Genomic DNA, 19,824 nt, shown 5'->3' with positions numbered 1-19,824 from the left:
CAGCATTTGGTTTTATTATATATGGTTTATTTATTATGTGGAGGGAAAACCATGGTTTCCAGTTTTTCTTGTGAACTGAAAACAGGGAGGCTGGGGGGCCTGGTGACAGGGGCTCGTCCCACCGTGCCGCATCTGAGACTTATGGCCAACCTCTTTCTCAGTGGTGGGAGTGATGGGGCTTCCAGCTCTGTCCTCCTCCTGCCAGTGAGGGCCAAACCGGGCACTGTTTGCTTTCTTCAGACCAGTGAGCTCTGCACGTGAGTGTATGATGCTGTGAATTTGACAGCCTTCCCATGAACAAAGCTGTGCGGCTGTGTGGCTCTTCTCCCTGAGCTAGACTACACTAAAACCCCAAACATGGCATAAGGGTTTGCTCTGGTCCTTGCAGTGGAACCATTCAAGTCCTTTTGTGCTGGGATGTTGGCACCAGTGTGATGGGGTCAGGTGAATGAAGCTGTGGCTGAAAGGAGAGCTGCTCAACAAAAGTGTCAACCTGCCTGAGGTTAAGAAGGCCCTGCAGAGGGATCTGGGCAGGCTGGATTACTGGGCTGAGGCCAATGGGATGAAGTTGAACAAGACCAAAGGACAGGTCCTGCACTTTGGTCACAACCCCAGGCAATGCTACAGACTTGGGGCAGAGTGAGAGTGTTGCTCAGCACTTCACTGAGCATGAGGCAGCAGTGTTGAAGTATTCAAGAAATGTGTAGATGTGGTACTCAGGGACGTGGTTCAGTGGGCAATATTGCTGAGAAGCTGGACTAGATGATCTTAGAATCTAATGATTCTATGATGTGAAGTCACTGTACCACAGCTAACTCTGTTTCTGCTTTTCCTCTCTCCTCTGAGGGGCCATAGATCAAGACAAACCCTTAAACCCACATGTGACCATTGTGGGACCATCAACCAGCAGCTGCTTGTGCATCCATCAGACATTTGCTCCAGGTGGAGCTTGCAACATGCGCAGGGCGAGAGCGAGCCTGCAGCACTGGCACCTCCCAGGCACGGCCCCATCCATCTAAACCTTGGCAGCTCATCAGGGTGTGCTGTGCAGCCAAAGCTGGGGCTCTGGGAAGCTGTGGGGAGACGTAGAGCAGCAGCAAGCACCAGCTTGTCCAGGGATGGTGAAACGTGGCACTGGGGAGGTCAGGGCTGTGCGGGAGGAGCCAGAAGGAATCAGGGCAATGGAGTTGGGTGAAGCTCAATTGGAGGAGTATGGGCTGGGAGCCAGAACAGGCACAGGATCACACAGCCCTTGTGTACAGGTGGGTGGTGGGGGGAAGGACAAGCATCCTTCACATGGAACAGTGATTCTGGGGTCTGATTTTGCTACAGCTCCCCCCACAGTTTCCAGCACCACCACTGCTTTAAAAACCCTTTTCTGTCTTTTTTTGGATCCCAGTGAAATAGTTCAGTGAGATGCTGCTTGGGTTCCCCTTTTGTTTTTCCCTGCAGAGATCTGATTTTGTTTAGCACAGTGTCGTCCCCAAAAGCAGCTTCCTTTGAGGACGGTGCTGTTAATATTTTATTTCTAAACCAGTCTTCTGAAAAATAGCAGAGCTTCAGCAAGGAGCTCTAGTATTTCCCATCTGCCAGCAGAAATCCTGCCTGAGCCGCACTGCAGTGCATTGGATGATTCACTTTAGTTTTTGGATCAGAGCAGCTTCTTCACTCTGCTCTCGTTCTTCACTAGGGAGTAAATTGGGATTAAGAGACAGAAGCCTTGAGAGCAAGATCTCGCTCATTAATACAGAGAGAGTCCATCTGTGTGGTGAACGACCAGGAGCAGCTGGAGACATGAGATCAAGACCACAAGGTGAGGTTAATCCATATCCAATTGACCAAGTCCCCCAGGCTCGGGTGAAGCATCTGGAGGAGGGACGGGCAGGATGGTGACACTCATCTCAAGCACAGGGTGGGAAGAGAGCAGGGATGCTCCTATATGGGCAACTGCTGCTCCATGGTGTGATGTCACGCAGGGTCAGCTCCTCACCCCTGCCCACTGGGAATTGCTGGATTTGGACAGCAAGGGCTTGCTTCATTTGCCCAAAAGGCAGATTGGTGCATCCTTCTGTAAACCTGCTGGGGAACTAATGACTCACTGTGTCTCTGTAATTACATGTCTGCTATGTTGGATTTCTTTCTGCTTGTTTTTTTTTTTTTTTTTTCTCTCTTTTAAACAAACTTAATACAAAACCTCTACTGTGAGTACTGAATGTCTGATGGCTCATTTCTCCCTGAGTGTTAAGGTTTTTCCCAGTGTCTCCCAGTACAGTCAAAACATGATGGCATCTTTGGGTCATCTCCATCCTTGGGACACCTCTATCCTTGAGTCACCTCCATCCTTGGGGCACATCCTGGGTAACTTATGCCTGGCAGAAGGGACTTTCCTGCTAAGCTCACCTCAGTGATATTCCATTCTCTCATGGTATCTATTCCCTTTCTGAGACTGTCTGAGGTGGCAGTTGATTGTAGCACAAATCCCCTTTGCTGGTGCCACCTTCCTCCAGGTGCTTTTGACTCAACAGTAAATGCAGGAAGTCCCCCACCACCCTTATCAAGATGTAACTAGCCCAGACACAGATGCATCATGCCATTTCTTCAATTCATATCACTGGTGACTCAGCCTCCATTCACCATCATTCATCCAGGAATCGTCTTGCTTCCCTTCCCCCTGGCCAGGGTCTGTATTGTAATCTGTGCGATCCACTGAGCTTTGGGCTCGAGAGGTGCCGCTGCTTCTCCCTGGCACTGCCAGCATAGGGAAAGTCAGGACTGGAAGCAGACAGCCCAGCTTCTCCGTTAGATTCATGCTTGGCACAAAGGCATTAGCAAAGTCTCCATCGCTCTGCTGTCACCCGTTGGAGGCGATTTCAGTGGGTCACTGCTGACCTTCGAGGAATTCCAGTGTCCAGTCCTTGTTTTTCCCCTCCATTTCACTTCCGTGGCTTTACTTTCCCAAAGATAATTATATGACTCAGGAAGACAAGTGCATACTTCACATACCTGCGGGAACCATAACGCCGGTAGGTGGGTTAGAGTATTTTGAAGCTCTTTGAACACACAAGAGCAGCTGAATTCCCGTGACTTACCTACACAACCCAAAGCAAGTCCAGGCAATGGCTGCATAGTTTTTGTGGAGCCCTTACCCACGGAGGGACAAACATCTCCCTGAGAAAGAAAGCTTTGGTCTCGCAGCACAGAGGCGCGGAGACTCTCTGTTGCTGGAGAAATCACAGGCATTTTGTGAGGTAAGATCTGCCATTTTTATTTAACTGCTTTTGGAGAGATGGCGTACAAAATGAGGCTGGAGCTGGAAGCTTTCGTACTTGGAATGCAAAATAAACCCCAAACATAAAGGAGGGCCAGTGCTTCCCAAGAGGTACGTGAACGGCACAGAGAAATTATAATCTCTTAGCTACATAAGTGATTATTATGGGTAAAATAACCTGGCAGATAATCGCCTGTAAAGATAACTGGCAAAAATGAGGTGTGGTGTGTTTGGTAGTCTCAGTTTAGCACAGGCAGATCTTTAGAGGATACAAAAGAATGCAGTCTTTGCTTTAAGTGCTTTAACATCTGAATGGCTGTGTTACAGTTTAATTTGCTGTATTTGGAAGAAAACAGAGAAGTAAGAGAAATGTTATTCACTGCAGAAGCTCGGAGGACATTACAGATCTTAAACCAGCCAAACCTGGACTGACCCAGAACCTCAGGCAAGGGGCAGTGAGTGCCACAAGTAGCCCTGGGCATCCCAGTGTGTGCCTCAGGGATGTTCCTGGGTGCTCCTGGATTAAGGGCTTGGCTGACATTAAGGATATTCTTAAAGCTGTTCAGGCTATTGTTCTAGTTCCTGGGTATCTATGTAGATATGTGTCCCTAGCTAGGACTGGGCTACAGCAGTGAAGTCATGCCATGCAAATAACCACGTAGTTATTTTGTTTTTCATCCTTACGGCATGCCCAAAGGAATGTAGAGGAGCTTCTCGCTCCTGCCCCCACCAGTGTGGGGAACTCAAGACCATCTGCCCCAAAAATCACTCCTCTGATACCAGACTGAGTCAGAGACAAGGTGACAGCTCTTTTGGCAAAGGCTTTCTTTGGAGAAGATGGTGTGTATCACAGCTCCTGCACGGGATGTTTTTGTTGGGGCGAGGAGAGCAACACAACTTGTGAAGGATCCTGTCCTGGCATATCTGCTGTGTGTAAACCCTCAGTCTTTATGAAAAAGTCTTCTGCCCTGGGGACTGAGGAGCCTACAAGAGCTTCTTGGCTCTGGGCTTCTCCTGTAGCTGTTGGGAGATCAGATTAATGATGTATTAGTTCAAGATAACTACCATGAGATCATGTAATTAACTTGTGATTATGCTCTGCCAGCTGGCTGAAACACACTTCTTTTAAAGAAACTCAAAGTCCAGCTGCAGATAGAGCTTTTTGAACGATGGCATTAACAGTCACCTTTTGAGCTAATTAAAGGAATCTTCAGGGGAGAGGCAATGAAGAAGAACAGCGGGATGGCCGGTGTCCATCCCAAGTCTCTCAGATTGCCAGGTTAGGGCTAATATTCTCTCTTGCTGGTAAACAGACTAGGAAATGCCCAGCCTCTGATACGGGGTTTGCAGTGTGAACAAAAACAGAGATTTCTCTTGTAAAATCCAAGCCAATGGCTTGGAAGATCATCAACTAAAGATCATCTGGTTCCAGACCCCTCATGTCCTCTCCTGTTCTAAAATGGTGCCTGATAGTCAACCTTGCTCACCTCAGAACTAATCTTCAGAACTAATCTTGGTGGCCCTGCAAGGCAGGGGGGTTGGAACTACATGATCCTTGAGGTCCCTTCCAACCCGGGTAATTCTGTGATTCTGTGATTCTGTGATTCACTGCTTGACCATGCAAGCCACTTGCAGACTGTGGCTCCTGTAAAATGCCACTGTTGTGTCCTTCCCATCGAGTAGATGGTTACAGCTAGAGCTTTTTCAGCAGCTCTGGAGCTGGACTGTAAGCAAAGAGATAGAGTAACTCAGAGAAATGGGAGATCCTTCATGCATCATCTTGTGTAGGGTCAGCAATTATCATTTTGGTGAGCCAGGAGGATGGAGAAGCTTTTGAAAGCAGTGCTTGGGTGAGAGTTGCCAGCTTCTTTTCATCCCCTCATCATCCAGCCCTGTGTGCTGGAGCAGAGAGGGCTTGATTCAGTAATCTCTCGTCTATCTGGGTTAGTCTCAAGTCATTAACTTCTATTTTCCTCCAGCTCTGGTAATGCACATTCTACAGTTCATGGTACTAAAGAAGGAATTCCCAGTGCAGTTGCTGAGTGCCCAAAGATGCTGTGTGGCAGATTGTTTTATACTGGATATATTCCCTTTGAGGAGCCTGACTGAGGCTTGCTCCATCACAGCATCTTCTTACAGATCAGAGAAGCTGTAAAGTATTGCTGAAACAGTCATTCCAGCATGATGCTCTTTTTTTCTGCAGTTGGGAAGAGCTTTATAGGTCAATCATAAAAGTGACAGTGGTTTGTGACCCATGTGGGTGTCAGCTGAAGTATAATGAAGGCTGTGAAGTGAATGGGGTCTTAACTTACCCCACCTTCCGCTATTTTTTACCTGAGCTCTTGGAGGAGACAGAGCAACATTCACAGCCCTGCCAGGCATTGGGCTGAGTGGTGATGCCTCTTTCTTACCTTTACATTTTCAGAAGACCTCTGCACAAACATTGGTTGTAGCGGGTGGGCTCTGGTCCCGTGTAACCAGCAATGATACTAGAGAGAATGGCCTTGAGTTGTACCAGGGGAGAGTCAGGTTGGATGTTAGGAAATACTTTAGGAAGACTCTGAGAAGTCAGGCAGAGGAATGGGCTGCACAGGGAGGTGGCGGAGTCACCGTCCCTGGAGGTGTTCAAGGAATATTTGGATGCTGTACTGAAGGACATGGTTTAGTGGGAAATATTGCTGGCAGGTGGATGGTTGGACTGGGTGATCTTAGAGCTCTTTCCAACCTTGGTGACTCTGTGATTCTAAGATTCTGTGGTCCATGCCTCCTCCCTCCCATGCCAACATGTTTTTGCTTTCTCCTGGACTGGACATTCTGCATCAGTTAAGTCAGAAACTGTACACTTGCAAGTAATTTTCTGTTTGATGGGAGGTCAGGGCTCATGCCCACATGGTTTCATGCCTATATGACTGAGGAGAGAGGGACAGCAGGCAAAGGGCTGAGGTTGTAAGCCGGCTTCTACCTTCTGCTAGAGAAATGAGTGAATATGGAAAAGCCATTTAATCTTCTCCACTGTGCTGGTAGGTTGCCCTTCTGCTCTTTCCCTCTCATGCTTTTATTGAACTCGCAGACCAACCTCTCCCTTGGCTGGTGGAAGGAATGCATTGCCAGCAGTGCGCGTTTACGGGACGCCTTTCAGTAGCAGAGCTGTGCAAATATTAGGTTTTTCATTTCAGTGTCTGAACTGAAAACTAGGAACTATTTTTTGTTTTGGGTCACCCCCTAAAGGAGAATGCTTCCTTTCTTCTCCTGGATGCTTCTATTCCTATTCGTAGGCATTGCATGAGGCATCCTGGTTGGGATTATTCGGTGCTTTTCATATCTTAAAAAACAAAACAAGGAAAAGAAAAAAGAAAAAGCAAACTGGGTCACTCTCAGATGGAAAACATTGTTTGAAAGAACAACAGAAGATGTTTCATTCTGAAAAAGTCAAAATGGAGCCTTGCTGCTTCTCTCAGAATGCTTTGCTCTTCTCTTTCAGCTAAAACTAATTGTGTATTCAACCCAAACTCACTGAGAGTTTCTGTACCTTGTAATTGTGCTTCAGGTGAAACTGCAACATCAAAAAAACCAATCACACTGCATGCAGCAGAGACCTGTTCTAGGTGCTGTTTGGTGAACACATACACACAAGGATTTCATTCCACTTAATGAGGGTGTTAGTTAAGCAAGAGGCCTGGAGAAATGACCTCTCACACGTCTGTCTGGCCAGGGCAGCACCAACACGGCCATGATTCACCCCTGTGGGACCCACCTGCCTCACTGGGGCAACAAGTCTACCTGAGGCTACAGCCTTGACCTGAAGTGTAGCTCTGTGATGTGGCTGGGAGTTACCCATGCACAGGAGATATTGATGAGGGAGATCTTGGCCACGGGGAGAGAGCCCATCCATCTCTTTCTTTATCAGCTGTATTTAACCATGTCCTGGGCTGTATCGAGGGTGAGGGTGGTGGTTGTCACCCCTCTGCTCTGCCCTCGTAAGGCCCCATCTGTGTCCAGCTCTGTGGCTCTCAGTACAGGAAGGATGTGGAGCTGTAGGAGTGAGTCCAGAGGAGGATCATGAAGGTGATTAGAAGATGGGAGCATCTCTTTTACAAAGAATGGCTGAGGGAGCTGGACTTGTTTAGCCTAGAGAGATCTCACTGTAGCCTTCAAATACCTAAAAGAAGCCAACAAGAGAGCAAGGGGGGGATTTTTATATCAGGGAGTGTGGGGACTGAACAAGGGGGAATGGCTTAAACTAAAAGAGAGGAGATTTAGCTCAGATATTAGGAGAAAATTCTTTTTCTGAGGGTGATGAGGCACTGGAACAGGATGTCCAAAGAAGCTGTTGATACCCCATCAACCCTTATCTGGGGTCTGGGTTTACCTTGCACAAAATTAAGGAAAGTCTCTGTGGTCATCTCTTCTTCACCTTCCCAAAGATGGAAAAAAAGCTCTTACTGTTCCATACCAACACAGTCCTCGTCAACTTGATTCCTGCACTTAAGATATTTATAAACAGTAGTGAGATCCCTTCTGTCATGTGATTCCTCAATAAATTAGTGGTTGTTGCTTCTGGAAGGGCTCCATTGGGTTCCCATGTTTACCTGCTTTTGCAAGGAGATTGGAGTCAATGATCCCCTGCGGTCTCCTCCAACCCCTGCAATTCTATGTAGCTCTGTGTGGTTCCCTCCCACATCTGTATAACCTCACTTTAGGAAAAGGTGGATGAATGAAATGCCCCCCATCTACCTTCCCCTTTAGGGTTGCATAGGTTCAATAGGCCAGGGAGGGAAAATGTGAGCCACCATAGCCCTGTGCTGTGACTCCCAGCCATGACTGATGCTCTCACAGTGCATCAGCTGGCTCAAAAATAAATCTCTGTCCCTAGAAATGTTGGAAGAGATTAGGAATTTCTCAGTGTTAGCAGAAATTGGAGAGGTCCCAGGGACTGGTAGCCTTTTGACCCAGTCAACAGACTTGTCAATGTGATAAGTTACGGCTTGGCAGAAGCAGCTACTCCTTGCTCCAATATTCCCTCTTGATTTGTGAGATTTGTTTCTTTTCCTTTCTCCCTGAGATACTGACATTTTCCTCTGCTGAGGAAAGCAGGAAGTGGCATGAAATAGGACAGACATTCAGTGTAATTATTTTTGGTTATTCCTCAGAGAGAGTTGCAGGAGGCATCGCAAGCAGAGCTTTGATGCTGCTGATCAGAGATGGACCTTGGTGAAAACTGGGAGCTGGATGAAGCCAACTGGTTGTCTCATGGCGGGATCCATCCCTTTGTCGGCGTGAAAGGAGGTAGGACATGACTGCTGACTTTAATCTGCCCAATGACAATGCTAGGAGCCTTCCCAAGTCCTGCTGCCATTCCCTGTGCTTGTGGTGGCCTTAGGGACTACATGAGGCTGTAACTCATAGGCATGAGAATGCTCAGTGTAAAGATGGGAAAGGTCTGATCCAAACTGTAGGGGCTGGCAGATTGACCCAGGGGTTCAACCCGCTGTTTGTCTTCATTTTTGGAAATTGCTCTGAGTTTCTGGAATTTAGCAGCATTTGGGTATTGAATGCAATGCTGGAAAATGAAATCCCCACCAGCTCCAGAAGAGCCATCTCCCAGCCCTGCCTGTACCGAGGTGTGCAACCCAAGCAGCTTACGGCCCCTGCCTGCAGCGTCACAGGGCCAGAGGGTGATGGAGAGGATCCTGGGGGTCTGACCAACTTGGCTGCTTAGGGCTGGATCCTGTTGGGTCCCAGTAACCTCAGTGACAGAGGGAAGGCACACACAAGGTGAAGCCTAAAGGAAGTTTCTCCACCTGCCACCTGCACCTACCTCTTGAGCTGACTTTTCTGAGCATTTCTTCTTCTCCCCTCAGACAATGAGCTCTCTGAAGGTTCACCAGCTCTGTTTGCTCGGGATCAGCTGGGTAAGTCCACATGCAGTACTTCTTCATCATTCTTTTTTCTTCTGTGCTCAGTAGAGCAATTAGGAGATGACTCAGTTGAAACTCAGGGCAGATGCCAAATGCTTTCCACTGCTGAAATGCATCATTACCAGTTCGTTTTTCCATGTTGCTTTTGAACAACATCCATCAGAGGGAAGGACTGCTCAACGTCAGAGGTGCTCAACATCTTTCTGTGTGAAATGTGTGCAGAATTTCTTCCTGGTAGAGGAGCTGCCACTTGCCTAGTTCAGTGCTTTGGGACACTTCTGAGATCTGGGCTGGAAACCCTGGCTGGCATTTTGTGACTCTCTGACACCTTGCAACAGAGTGAGAGGGCTTTTTTTTTTTAACCCTGGGAGCCAGAAGTAGAGGTGCGGAAAGCAATCCTAACATCAGTGAGTATCTCTGAATGAATTAGAGGTGGGGTGAGGAGATGAACTGTGAGGTGGACAGGGGGATGTCAAGGTACCAGTCCCTCCTGAGACCATACAGGAAGGCTATGGATGTAGCACATGGAAATTCTCAGGTTAAGGCAGATAGGGAGATGCTGGGCTCAGATCTGTGACTGCTGTGGGACTGCCCAGCATGGTGCCCATCACTGCTGGTAGAGCACCAGCACTCCTCCCCAGGGAAAGGTCGCCTTCTCTTCAGTTCACAGGCGATGGTTTCCCCACTGCTCTTGAAATCTATCTCGGCCCCAGTAAGGATGCTCAGTGTGAATGTTGCTCACTGCATGAGGCACTGGAGGTAGGAGGGTAAAAGTCCAGGAATCCAGAATGGTGATTGTTGTCATGTGCATCTGCCAGAAACCACTGCTGCTAAGAGCCAGAATCTTGAAAAGGTCAGAATGCCCATGAACTGCATGATGCTTTGCTGGCTCCAGAGCAGGTGACTGGGTCGCCAGCTGTTCTCATGGGCAGCTTCATACATACAATTGCATTTTAAAGAAGTTCTTGTGAGCCTTCTCCACTTGGTGTCAGGATAGACACTGCTTTAGTGCAGTCTCTATGGCCACGTGGGTGCCTAACAGGGAATGGGAGTAAAGCCAGCAGACTCCCCTTGGCTGCCTCATTCGCTGCCCAGCTGATTTAAAACAAATGCAGTTACTTTAAAACACATTTTCTGTGGCACAGCTTCCACCAGCTCTTTTTCTTCTTGATCTTCTGCAGCTCATCATTTCCCCTTGGCTAGTGCCTTTCTTCAGGGACTTGTGCCCGTTTATTCCAGGTTTTGGCAAACATGGTGACAAAGACAACGAAACTTGGTTAGTTTTAGTTGAGTAGCAGATGTTCTAGATGTGCAAAACAAGGTTTGTTCCTGGCTTCTTGGTGACACCTCAGCAAGGAGCAGGACTCTGGATGAGGCAGGGATGAGGGATGGGATATGGGACAACCTGGGTCCTGGCATCTTGTGCTAATGGGGGAATAGTCTGAGCCAGCCAGTATGGATGGCTGGCTGTTCTGGTGATATCTGCCATGGCCTCCACACAGCCCCACTCCCAGAACTCCTTGGATACCACTTCCCTCTGCACAGACATCCCTCAGTCTGGAAAAGATTAGAGAAACCAGTGCTCGCATCACCTTACATTTCCACTCTGCCTTCCAAATGCAGCACAAGACTCCATCTGAGGTAGACAAAGCATGTGAGATAGCAAAATGAGTAATGGAAAACTGAACTCTCTCCTTGTCTCCTTCCCGGTGGGTGGACTTGCAGCTGGATCTGCTCCTGACCTTAGTCATGCACAGCTGCACGATGCCAGTGCCAGGCGAGAGGTGGTGAGAACCAACACATGTTGGAGGGGTGAGGACCATCTTGGCTGCAGCTCAGATGTACCCTGTGCTGAAGGGATTCTGTAAGCCATGAGAACACCAGCTTGGTGTTCTTCTCTGGTCAAACAAGCCACCTGGGCTATTAGAATCACAGAATCCTTTGAGTTGGATGGGACTTTTAAAGATTATTTTGTCATCAGAGACATCCACAGCTAGACCAGGTGCTCAGAGCATCCAGCCTGACTTTGAGTGTCTCCAGGGATGGGGTGGTATCCACCACCTCTCTGGGCAGCCTGTGCCAGTGCTTTACTAATAGTAACACCCTAAGACAAAACAGTAGTATCACAACACAGCTTCATTAGCCTAAAGACCTCTGAGGGTCAGATACTCCCTGCTGCCTGAGGGTAAATAACACAGACAAACCCACCACCTTGCCTGGTGAACCAGCCCATGTTCAGGAGTCCCAAAGGCTTTCCCACAGAATCAGCTCCAGAGCTGCTCCAAGGGCTGGAAAGGTTTTCCTGGTATCTAATTAAATCTGTAATTTCAGCCAGTTACGCACTGTGCTGCCAAAAGCAGGAGTAAAAGGGTTGTTCACTTTCTCTTCATGTATCACTGTGTCTTTTGTACTTGAAGGTTCTGACTTCAACACAGCCGTCTGTTCGCTAGATTAAATAACCCCAATCCCTTGTCTCACAGGATGGCTTTTCCAGCCTTGATGTGCTTTTTCCCTGCTCTTTCATGTTTCTCTATGCGTATATCTACCCCAAACTGGACGAGCCCTCCAGCTGCCCCTCTCAGCAAGGTCTGCCCTTCTCCCAAGAACACAGTCCTGGTTTGTGCATAGGATCTGCAGGTGACAAAGAGCTGCTGCTTCAGTTGGCACTTCCGAATGCGCTCCTAACCACAGATCACCAACTCCCACTCTGTTTTCCTCCTTGGCAAGCTTGCCTTGAGCTCCAGCACTGTGTCCAGCATACTGGCAGTTCTTCCCATCCTGGTGTTCACTGCAAACATAAAAAGCACTGCTTGGGCTCTGAGTCATTCCTGGAAATGCTGAGCAGCACCAGATATAGGAGAGGTTTTTGTGCAACCTCGTGGCATTAGTAACTCAGCTCTGAGAAAGGTTTTGAGCAGCCATGCAGCTACGTACTCACTTTCTTCTTCTTCTCTCTCCCTCTTGCTTGTAATATCATATGACACAGTATCAAAAGCCTTACACGTATGCCAACATATAGGACATCTGCAGTTCACCTTTCATCTACAAGAGTTATTGCCTCATCACAGAGGATTGATTTGGTCTGACCAGTTCTGTTCTTGCTGAATCTGCGCTGGCTGTTGCCCATATACTCCTTTTATGCACATTTGCAAAGGCTTTGATAGTTTCAGTGTTTCCAAGAATGGAATTAACAATGTCATGTGGTGATCAGACAAGGGGTAACGGCTTTAAACTGATAGAGTGGAGATTTAGACAAGGTATAAGGATAGAAATGATTCACCATGAGGGTGGTGAGGCCCTGGCACAGCTGCCCTGAGAGCTCTGGATCCCCATCCCTGGATGTGCCCAAGGCCAGGTTGGATGGGCGTTGGGCAGCCTGAGCTCATAGGTGGGTATACAGAGACTTGGAACATGATGGCCTTTGAAGGTCCCTTCCAACTCAACCCATTCTATGAGTCTTCAGTCCTAAGCAGGCAACAAGGGAGCCAGTGGTGACCAAAGGACAGTGCAGCTAACCAGTGTCCATTGCCACTGGGTAAACTACAACATCACTGAATCCTTATGGTTGGAAAAGACCACTAAGTTCACTTAGTCCAACCCCAACCCATCCCCACCATGACCACTAACCACAGCTCTAAGGGCCTCATCTCCACAATTCAAACACCTCCAGGGATGGTGACTCCACCACCTCCCCGGGCAGCCTGTGCCTTCATGGAGTGGAGAAGAAACACTTGAAGGATAGAGTAGAAGTACTGGAATTATGAATGACGTGGAAATAAATAAGGAAAGGCTTGAAACAACCCAAAGGAAGTATGCCTTCAAACATCACACAATGACATTGTGCAACCCATTGCCACAGGATATCCAGGGTGCCAAAAGTATGAATGGGCTCAAACAGTGATTAGAAAACAACGTGGAAAAAATGGTCTATGTAGGGCCCTCAGACCCAATGATGCATCTCAGGAAGTTCCTGCAGTGCAGTAACTGCTGGAAAATGGGCTCATGTATTAGAGAAAACAGCATTTGTGTTTGTTCTCTTCCTTGTATGTTCTCTGCAGTTGTCTGCTTAGTGGCCATGTCAGAGAGGGGACACTGGGGGCTCTTAAATCTTGTGATGATGCAAAGTGGTAGTTGTGTCTGCAGCAATTAACTGGGAAATCAGCAGCCCTCACATCGTCTTCTTTCCATTCCTCATCTCTCTGCTCTCCCACTGCTTGGCTGCTGGATTTCAGCAGATATGAGTCAGCCTGTGACTGCTGTGTTCCTTTTGTTCTGGAAATGATGAAACCAGAACGTTTCACATTCTGCATGGGCCCAACAGAGGAGAACTTCATTGTCTCCTTGGCAAGTCTTGAGGAGGAGCTTCTGGCCTTGGAGAAAGTGAGGTCAGGGAGGGAGAAACTCTCCCCATGGAGGAACATGTGCAGATGGCTCCTCTGCCTCTCCCCATTGCTTCCTCCCTCCCCTCTTTCCTGCCCTTCTTCCATTCCTTCATCCCCCACTACATTTCCACCCCCTTCCTTCCCCATCAGAGCTGGTTCTGCAGCCATTCTGGATGAGCTTAACTGAATGGCAGGAAAAAAAAAAGTCAGATTGAAAAAGCAGGGCAACCCCAGACTGCAGGAAACGCTGCGTCGGTGATACGGTGTGTGCTGGGGGAATTAACACACACCGAACGGACCCTGTTGGACAAATAGAAAGGGAAAGGAAGAGAAAAAAAGCCCCGGTCCCTGCACTGTTTGTTCCCACTGCTCTGTGACCATCCAGCTGTTTCTTTTTCTTTGCTGCCCTGACCTTATCTCACACTGGAATGAGTCCAGGAGCCAGTGCTCTGCTGAGCAGCCAGTGACCGAGCAGGTCAGATACGGGGGGGAAATGAAAGCAGATGTGCAGAGATTCCTTCAAACACAGCAGTGCCTATGAAGTGCCTATTGGATGGGACAACCTTTAGGGCTGCTGCAGTGCCAGCCTCCCTGGGGAAGGCAGAGTGGTCCTGCCTGGTGCTGCTGGGTGGGCACGATGCAGGTGGCTGAAGCCTTCACAGAATCACAGAATGACCCAGGTTGGAAAGGACCTCAAGGATCATGTGGGCCTTCCCTTCAGATGTACATAACTGAAGAGGGATCACAGAGCTCCCTTCCCAGCCTGCTGCCCTTCATGGCTGCACAGCCTATAGATCAAAGTGGAATCAAACAGGAATAAGAGGCTGCGAGAATCACTTGGAAACCCATTCCAGTAGATGAGGGATATGGGGGAAAAGTGCAATGACACCTTTAGCTAGGCAGAAAAAAAACAGGCTGAATGTTACAGTGTGGCTCATGACGTCCTTGCCTTGTAACTGAGAGACAAGTTATCAGTAATCTTGTTTCATGATACATCCATTCACCTCTGCTTACAGCCCGGCACACCGGCTGACCCCTGTGGGTTTTTTATCCAACCTTAATGGTTCTATGGTTCACCTGCGTGTGTAAATGAAACCTCAGTTCCTCTCCAGAGTGGACAGGAGAGGATGCTGTGCGATCTGAAATGCTGAACTCACGTCGCTCTGGTGCTGCTCCATCCCCTATTGCCCTCTAGGATGGAATTCAGCACCAGCCCCCGCCCCCATATATAGACCACTCCCTCTTGCTGTCACTAACCCAGCCCCTTCTCGTGCCCCCGCCCCGCAGCCGGTGCCGCCCCCTCCCCGCCCCAGCGGAGCGCGCCCGGGGGCGGCGGTAGCGGCGCGGATGGCCGCGGTGCTGCCGGGAGCGGCGGGGCGAGGAGCCGGGGGTGAGAGCCGGGGGGTGTCGGGGTCCGCGTGGTTGTATCGGGGGGAAGGGAGGGGATGTCGGTGGGGTGGGCAGCGCTGTGCCGGGGGAGCTGGGGGTGAAAGCGGTGCTGCTGGGGAGCCCCGTCGGAGCTCCATCTCCGTGCTGCTCCCCGGGGCGTTCGGGAGACTTGCTGTCCGCTACATCAGCAGCGGTACCACGAGCGATTGTGGCGGTGCTGTCCCGCAGGAGCACGGCGGGAGGAGGAGGAGGAGGAAGAGGAGGAGGAAGGATCCCTCCGGGGCTGTTCACCGGGCGGTGCTGCGCGGAGCCCCGGGGGGGAACCGGGAGCGGCCCAGGGCGGACCCCAGGGGTCCGACTCGGGGCTGTGGGGCCGCCGTTAGGCTGGTATTTCTATTGCACGGAGAGAGGAGGTCAAGTCCTGTGTAAAAAGCGAAACGCGTTGAGACGGGAGGGATAAAGACACGGTACGCGAAGTGAACTTCTCCCCCTTCCCAGCCCTCCTGCCGGGGTTTGCGATTCGCGTTGAGCTACAGGAAGGTCGCCGCTCGCCTGTTTTCCTCTTGCGATGGAAAGAAGTGCGTTTATTTTTCCTTTTTCCTGGATCGGGAGCGGCTGCGGGGCCGGGGGCAGCGCGGGGCTGAGCTGCTGAGCTGCTGTTCCCTTCCCAATAATACGGAGGGGGAGATTCGGGCGAGAGGAGCGGCTCGTTTTCCTGCGTGCAGCTCCTGGCTTTGCCCTTCCGACGTAGAGGTTTACATGGACACCTGCATGTGTGTGTGAATATGTGGTCATTGATAGTGACCAGAACAGCTCCAATGGGGTTCAGTCTTCAGGGCCTGAGTTCTTCCAGGCAGATCTTTCAGATAGAAACGATTTAATGATAAAAAGCATCCTATCTCCAGCCAGCCAGAGAGATGGGAGTAGGGTTGCTATATAGAATCATAGGTTGGCTTGAGTTGGAAGGGTCCTTAAAGCCCACTCAGCCCCAACCCCCTGCCATGGGCTGGTTGCCCCCATCAGCTCAGGCTGCCCAGGGCCCATCCAACCTGGCCTTGAGCACCACAGCTCTCTAGGACGAAAGATGTTAACCAGCATTTCTTTGGCAAGGAGGCGAAGTCACTGTGTGCTGGGATGGTGCATGGAGGCAGAGAGCTTCAAGCACACCCCAAGGCCCCTAGGAATGGCAGCATTTGGGGTCACCTCACTGATTCTCATTTACATCCCTGTATGATATCAGTGCCTGGGGGGCTCTGGGGACAGTCCATGTGCTGCTTGTCATGGCTCAGTGCTGAGCCCTCCCTCAGCACCAGGTCTGCTGCAGCTGGAGCAAAACATGGTGAGCAGGGTGTGGTGCGATGCTGCTCAGGGCTGAGGCAGGAGAATGGGAGGATGTACCTGCTGTACCTCCCTATATTGGAAGCCATCAGAGGGCTGCGAGCTCACGTTCTCACTCAACTCTCTGTTGAAACTTTATGTGCATAGGAAGAGGTTTTGTTTCCTTTTATCTTTTCCTTTGGTGTTGAAGTGACTTTCTCAGCAGGTGGGGATCAGGTTGAGTTTTATGGGCGGAATGGGGGCAGGTCTGTGCACTGTCGTCCCGCTGCACTTGAAAGCAGGAGCAGCGGGTGTGCAGGAGATGGATGCTGCTCAGGAGCAGGAGCTGAAGGCAGTTACCTCGTTAGCGCCTTTGTGTGGAGCACCTTTATTGCATTCCCGCACTTGAAAAGCGGCTGAATGTAAATTGCGAGTAATGATTTAATAATGGAACACACATAATTTTAATATATATTCTGGTGGGAAGAAGGCTTAATGTCTTTTCCCCTTAGATGAGGCGGTTGAGATAAGGATAAGGCAGCGGCTGCGCGTAGGGTTGGGTTATCCCAGCAGTTCTCTGTGTGTGGATGGAGCAAAGTGTTGGCTGTGTAAGAAAGGAAAAGCTTGAGAAATATGAAGACACATAAGATAGAGTTCAATGGCTGCGTTTTCAGTTAAAGAACTTCTGTACAGTCTTTGTACTATTTTTGTGCTGTCCGTATCCCAGGCTCCTTTGTACGCTTGCAAGTTTGTGGGAATGACTCAGGGCGAAAGTTATTTAACCTAAAGGACAGCGCTGGCAGGAAACTGCATGGAGAAAGAGCAGCACTGGGGACTGTGAGTGGGAACCAGGGGTACGTCTGTGTGCTGGAGGAACAGGAGCCCCAAACTGCCCCCAAATGGGGCACAAAGTGCCCATTTTAAGGCATGGCTCGTGCAGTGCAAGGAGTTTTATGATGTGGCTGTTGGAAGTGCTGGGGAACCGGCCTTAATGATCCTGGTGTCTTTGCAATCCTGGGTCCTGTTTCACTTCTGTTTAATTAATGGAAAGGCTTAAATATCTGATGAAAGCGATCGTGCCGGGGCACTTCTGTAACGAGATCACTTCTAAAGGCAGTAAGTACAGCACAGTTAGTTGTAGCTTCAGCTCCTGCTTGGTTGATGCTTTGTCCGTGTCATGGCTGGTTGATGCTGATTCCCAAGCTCCGTGCCAGCCTTTGTGCTTCGCTCCTTGTTGGAGGGCTCCTTCCTGTGCTGCCTCGGCTCTGATCAGCACCTCACCTTTTATCTCAGAGCTGCGACGCCGACACAAGTTGTAATTGTGGCGCTTTGATCAAAGCAGCAATTTCAATTATTGATTCGATCCCCTGAATCCTTATTATAAAGCCGGGCTGGCTGTGCATTGTAGACGCAGTTCTGTAGCCTCGGAGGTAAATTTGCACCTTATAATAAGTAAAAGCATGTATTTTTCTGTAAGCCATAATGAAGCCGCGTAAAAGCGTGTCTCCTTGCACCACCTGGTGCAGGTTAGATGGTGTCCTGTTGCTATTCACACCTGCAGCCCACTTCTCAGCGTGCCGACCTGGGAAGATGGGAGGGGAAAATAAACGAACCCAACCCATGAATTATTAAAACATCATAAAAATCATAACCCAGCAAGATGAAAGTGCTGCTGCCATCTGTGCCCCCCGCACGCCCATGCACCTGATCTGCGGGCATCCGCTGGGCAGGCAGCCCTGGGCCCTGCGCTCTCAGCATCCATGTGATCTGCTGCCAGCTCTGCGAGCTGCCTTCCAAGGGTGGTTGCTTTGCTTTGTTCCTAAGTCTGGGTTCGGCTGCTTTGTTTTCACTGAGGGGAAATGTATATGAAAATCAGTGTGTTGGGCTGAAGTTAAATGAAAAGCATTCGGCTTTATATGCATTTAAATTTGGGGGTTTGCTGCCCGTGTTGCCTTTTCTCATTAACCTTTGTATCATGGAATCATAGAATATCCCAAGTTGGAAAAGACCTTAAAAGACCATTAAATCCAACTCCCAGCTCTGCACAGGGCCTCCCAAATCCAAACCCAATGTCTGAGAGCGCTGTCTGAACGCTCCCCCCTAAGCTCCAGTATCTGTGGGGCTGTGCCCACTGTTCTGGGCAGCCTCTTCCATGCCCACCACCCTCTGGGGCAGAGCCTTTCCCTAACACCCAGCCTCACCCTCCTGTGAGAGTTTTCCCCCATAGTTAAGTGCTGTCTTGGGTGACAGCCTTGTTGGAGAGGGAAGTGATAGGTACCCATCTAGTCTCCGAGAGCTCTTTGAGGACAAGGGAACAGCACAGTGCCATGAGTAAAGGTTCCTGTTCCTTAGCTGCAGAGGGACTGGGTTCTTCTGCATCCTGCCCAGCACAGGACTGAGTGGGACAGCTCATGTCTGGGACATGGTTGTAGCCCATTGGGAAATCATAGCCCAGTCTTGGGATAGCACTAGTGGTGGTTCGACTGTCCTCGTGTTGATTTCCTTCATCAATACTTTTCTCACTGACCTAAGTGATGAGTGCTCCATCTGTAGAAGCACCCAAGGTTGGGCTGGATGGAGCCCTGAGCACCTGATTGAGCTGTAGGTGCCCGTTGACTGCAGGGGGGTTGACTTGGTGGCCTTCGAGGATCCCTTCCAATTCTAACTATGATTTACGCAGCAACAGGTCAGAGGAAATATTCCAAAGGTGGAATGAGGTATTTATATTTCTTGCTGGCTTGGCTGCGAGACAGAAGGACAGATGTGGGCTTTGAAACGATGTCATTTTTGTTCTGTCGTTTTTGGATCCTCCTTACAGACCCTGGAGGAGTTGATGGGAAAGTGCAAAGCCGCTTTATTTCCCTCTTAATTTCAGATGGCTGCTTTGGAAGGAGCTTGAAATACTCCAGTCTCTTTTTGAGCTGCGGTACAGCTTGGGAGGGGATTTTCTTTAGGACACCCACTGCTTCTATCTGGCAGGGTGGAGGATTTTGGGAGTGGTGAATGACGGTGGAGGAGCCATATGGAAAACAACTCCCGGCGCTGCATCAAAATAGCAGCAGGCCATGCAAAATGGGCATTTTGGGGGTGTTTTAGTAAAGATGTAAATCATAGTAGGTTGGCTGGAAGAACACCGCCTACTCCAAATAGCTTTTGAGGAGGAAATCAGCTTCCTGGAAGTGCTGGTATTGCTCTGAAGATGTGGCTTTCCTGTAATGTCACAGCAGTATGCTTCCTATGAGGTTTTGGGTTTGATCCCTTTCAAAACCAGCCCAAAACCACATAAGAAACAGGAAATATTTAAGCATCTGTGGGTCCTTGCTGCATTAATCTTTGTGAATGATTCATTGAAATGGTTGCGAATCTTGAAATGAATTGCGTAGCTGTATGAGGATGATATGGCATAATTATGTGCTTATCTTCAACAGAGGAAACAGATGAATGGGTGTTGTGCAACCATTGAGGTCTGGGAGAATGGGTATTGAGGCAGAAATCCTAGGAGGGCTTGGGTTGAACCTTGAAGCCCACTCATCCCCAACCCCTGCCATGG

General features: G+C 49.4%; 1 protein-coding gene across 3 annotated transcripts in view; it reads left to right on the top strand.

Moving 5' to 3' along the window:
- Positions 1 to 3,058: 3,058 nt before the first annotated feature.
- AMOTL1 (angiomotin like 1) overlaps positions 3,059 to 19,824 on the top strand; it is a 56,587-nt gene continuing 39,821 nt past the window's right edge. The window contains exons 1-3 of one of the 3 annotated variants that reach the window (XM_015852299.3): positions 3,059 to 3,248; positions 8,419 to 8,554; positions 9,130 to 9,180. In XM_015852299.3, coding sequence (XP_015707785.2) covers positions 8,470 to 8,554; positions 9,130 to 9,180 — 136 coding nt within the window. In that variant the 5' untranslated portion in view covers positions 3,059 to 3,248; positions 8,419 to 8,469. Of the gene's footprint in view, positions 3,380 to 8,418; positions 8,555 to 9,129; positions 9,181 to 14,841; positions 14,959 to 19,824 lie in introns of those variants that run through there. The other 2 variants (XM_085536449.1, XM_032442199.2) reach the window with 2 other exon arrangements.

This window comes from Coturnix japonica, chromosome 1 (genome assembly GCF_054131305.1).
Source record: "Coturnix japonica strain WE chromosome 1, WE-NBRP24, whole genome shotgun sequence".
Taxonomy (NCBI): domain Eukaryota; kingdom Metazoa; phylum Chordata; class Aves; order Galliformes; family Phasianidae; genus Coturnix; species Coturnix japonica.
Note: the sequence above shows the minus strand (reverse complement) of the source record. Positions and strands in the feature narration are given on the sequence as shown.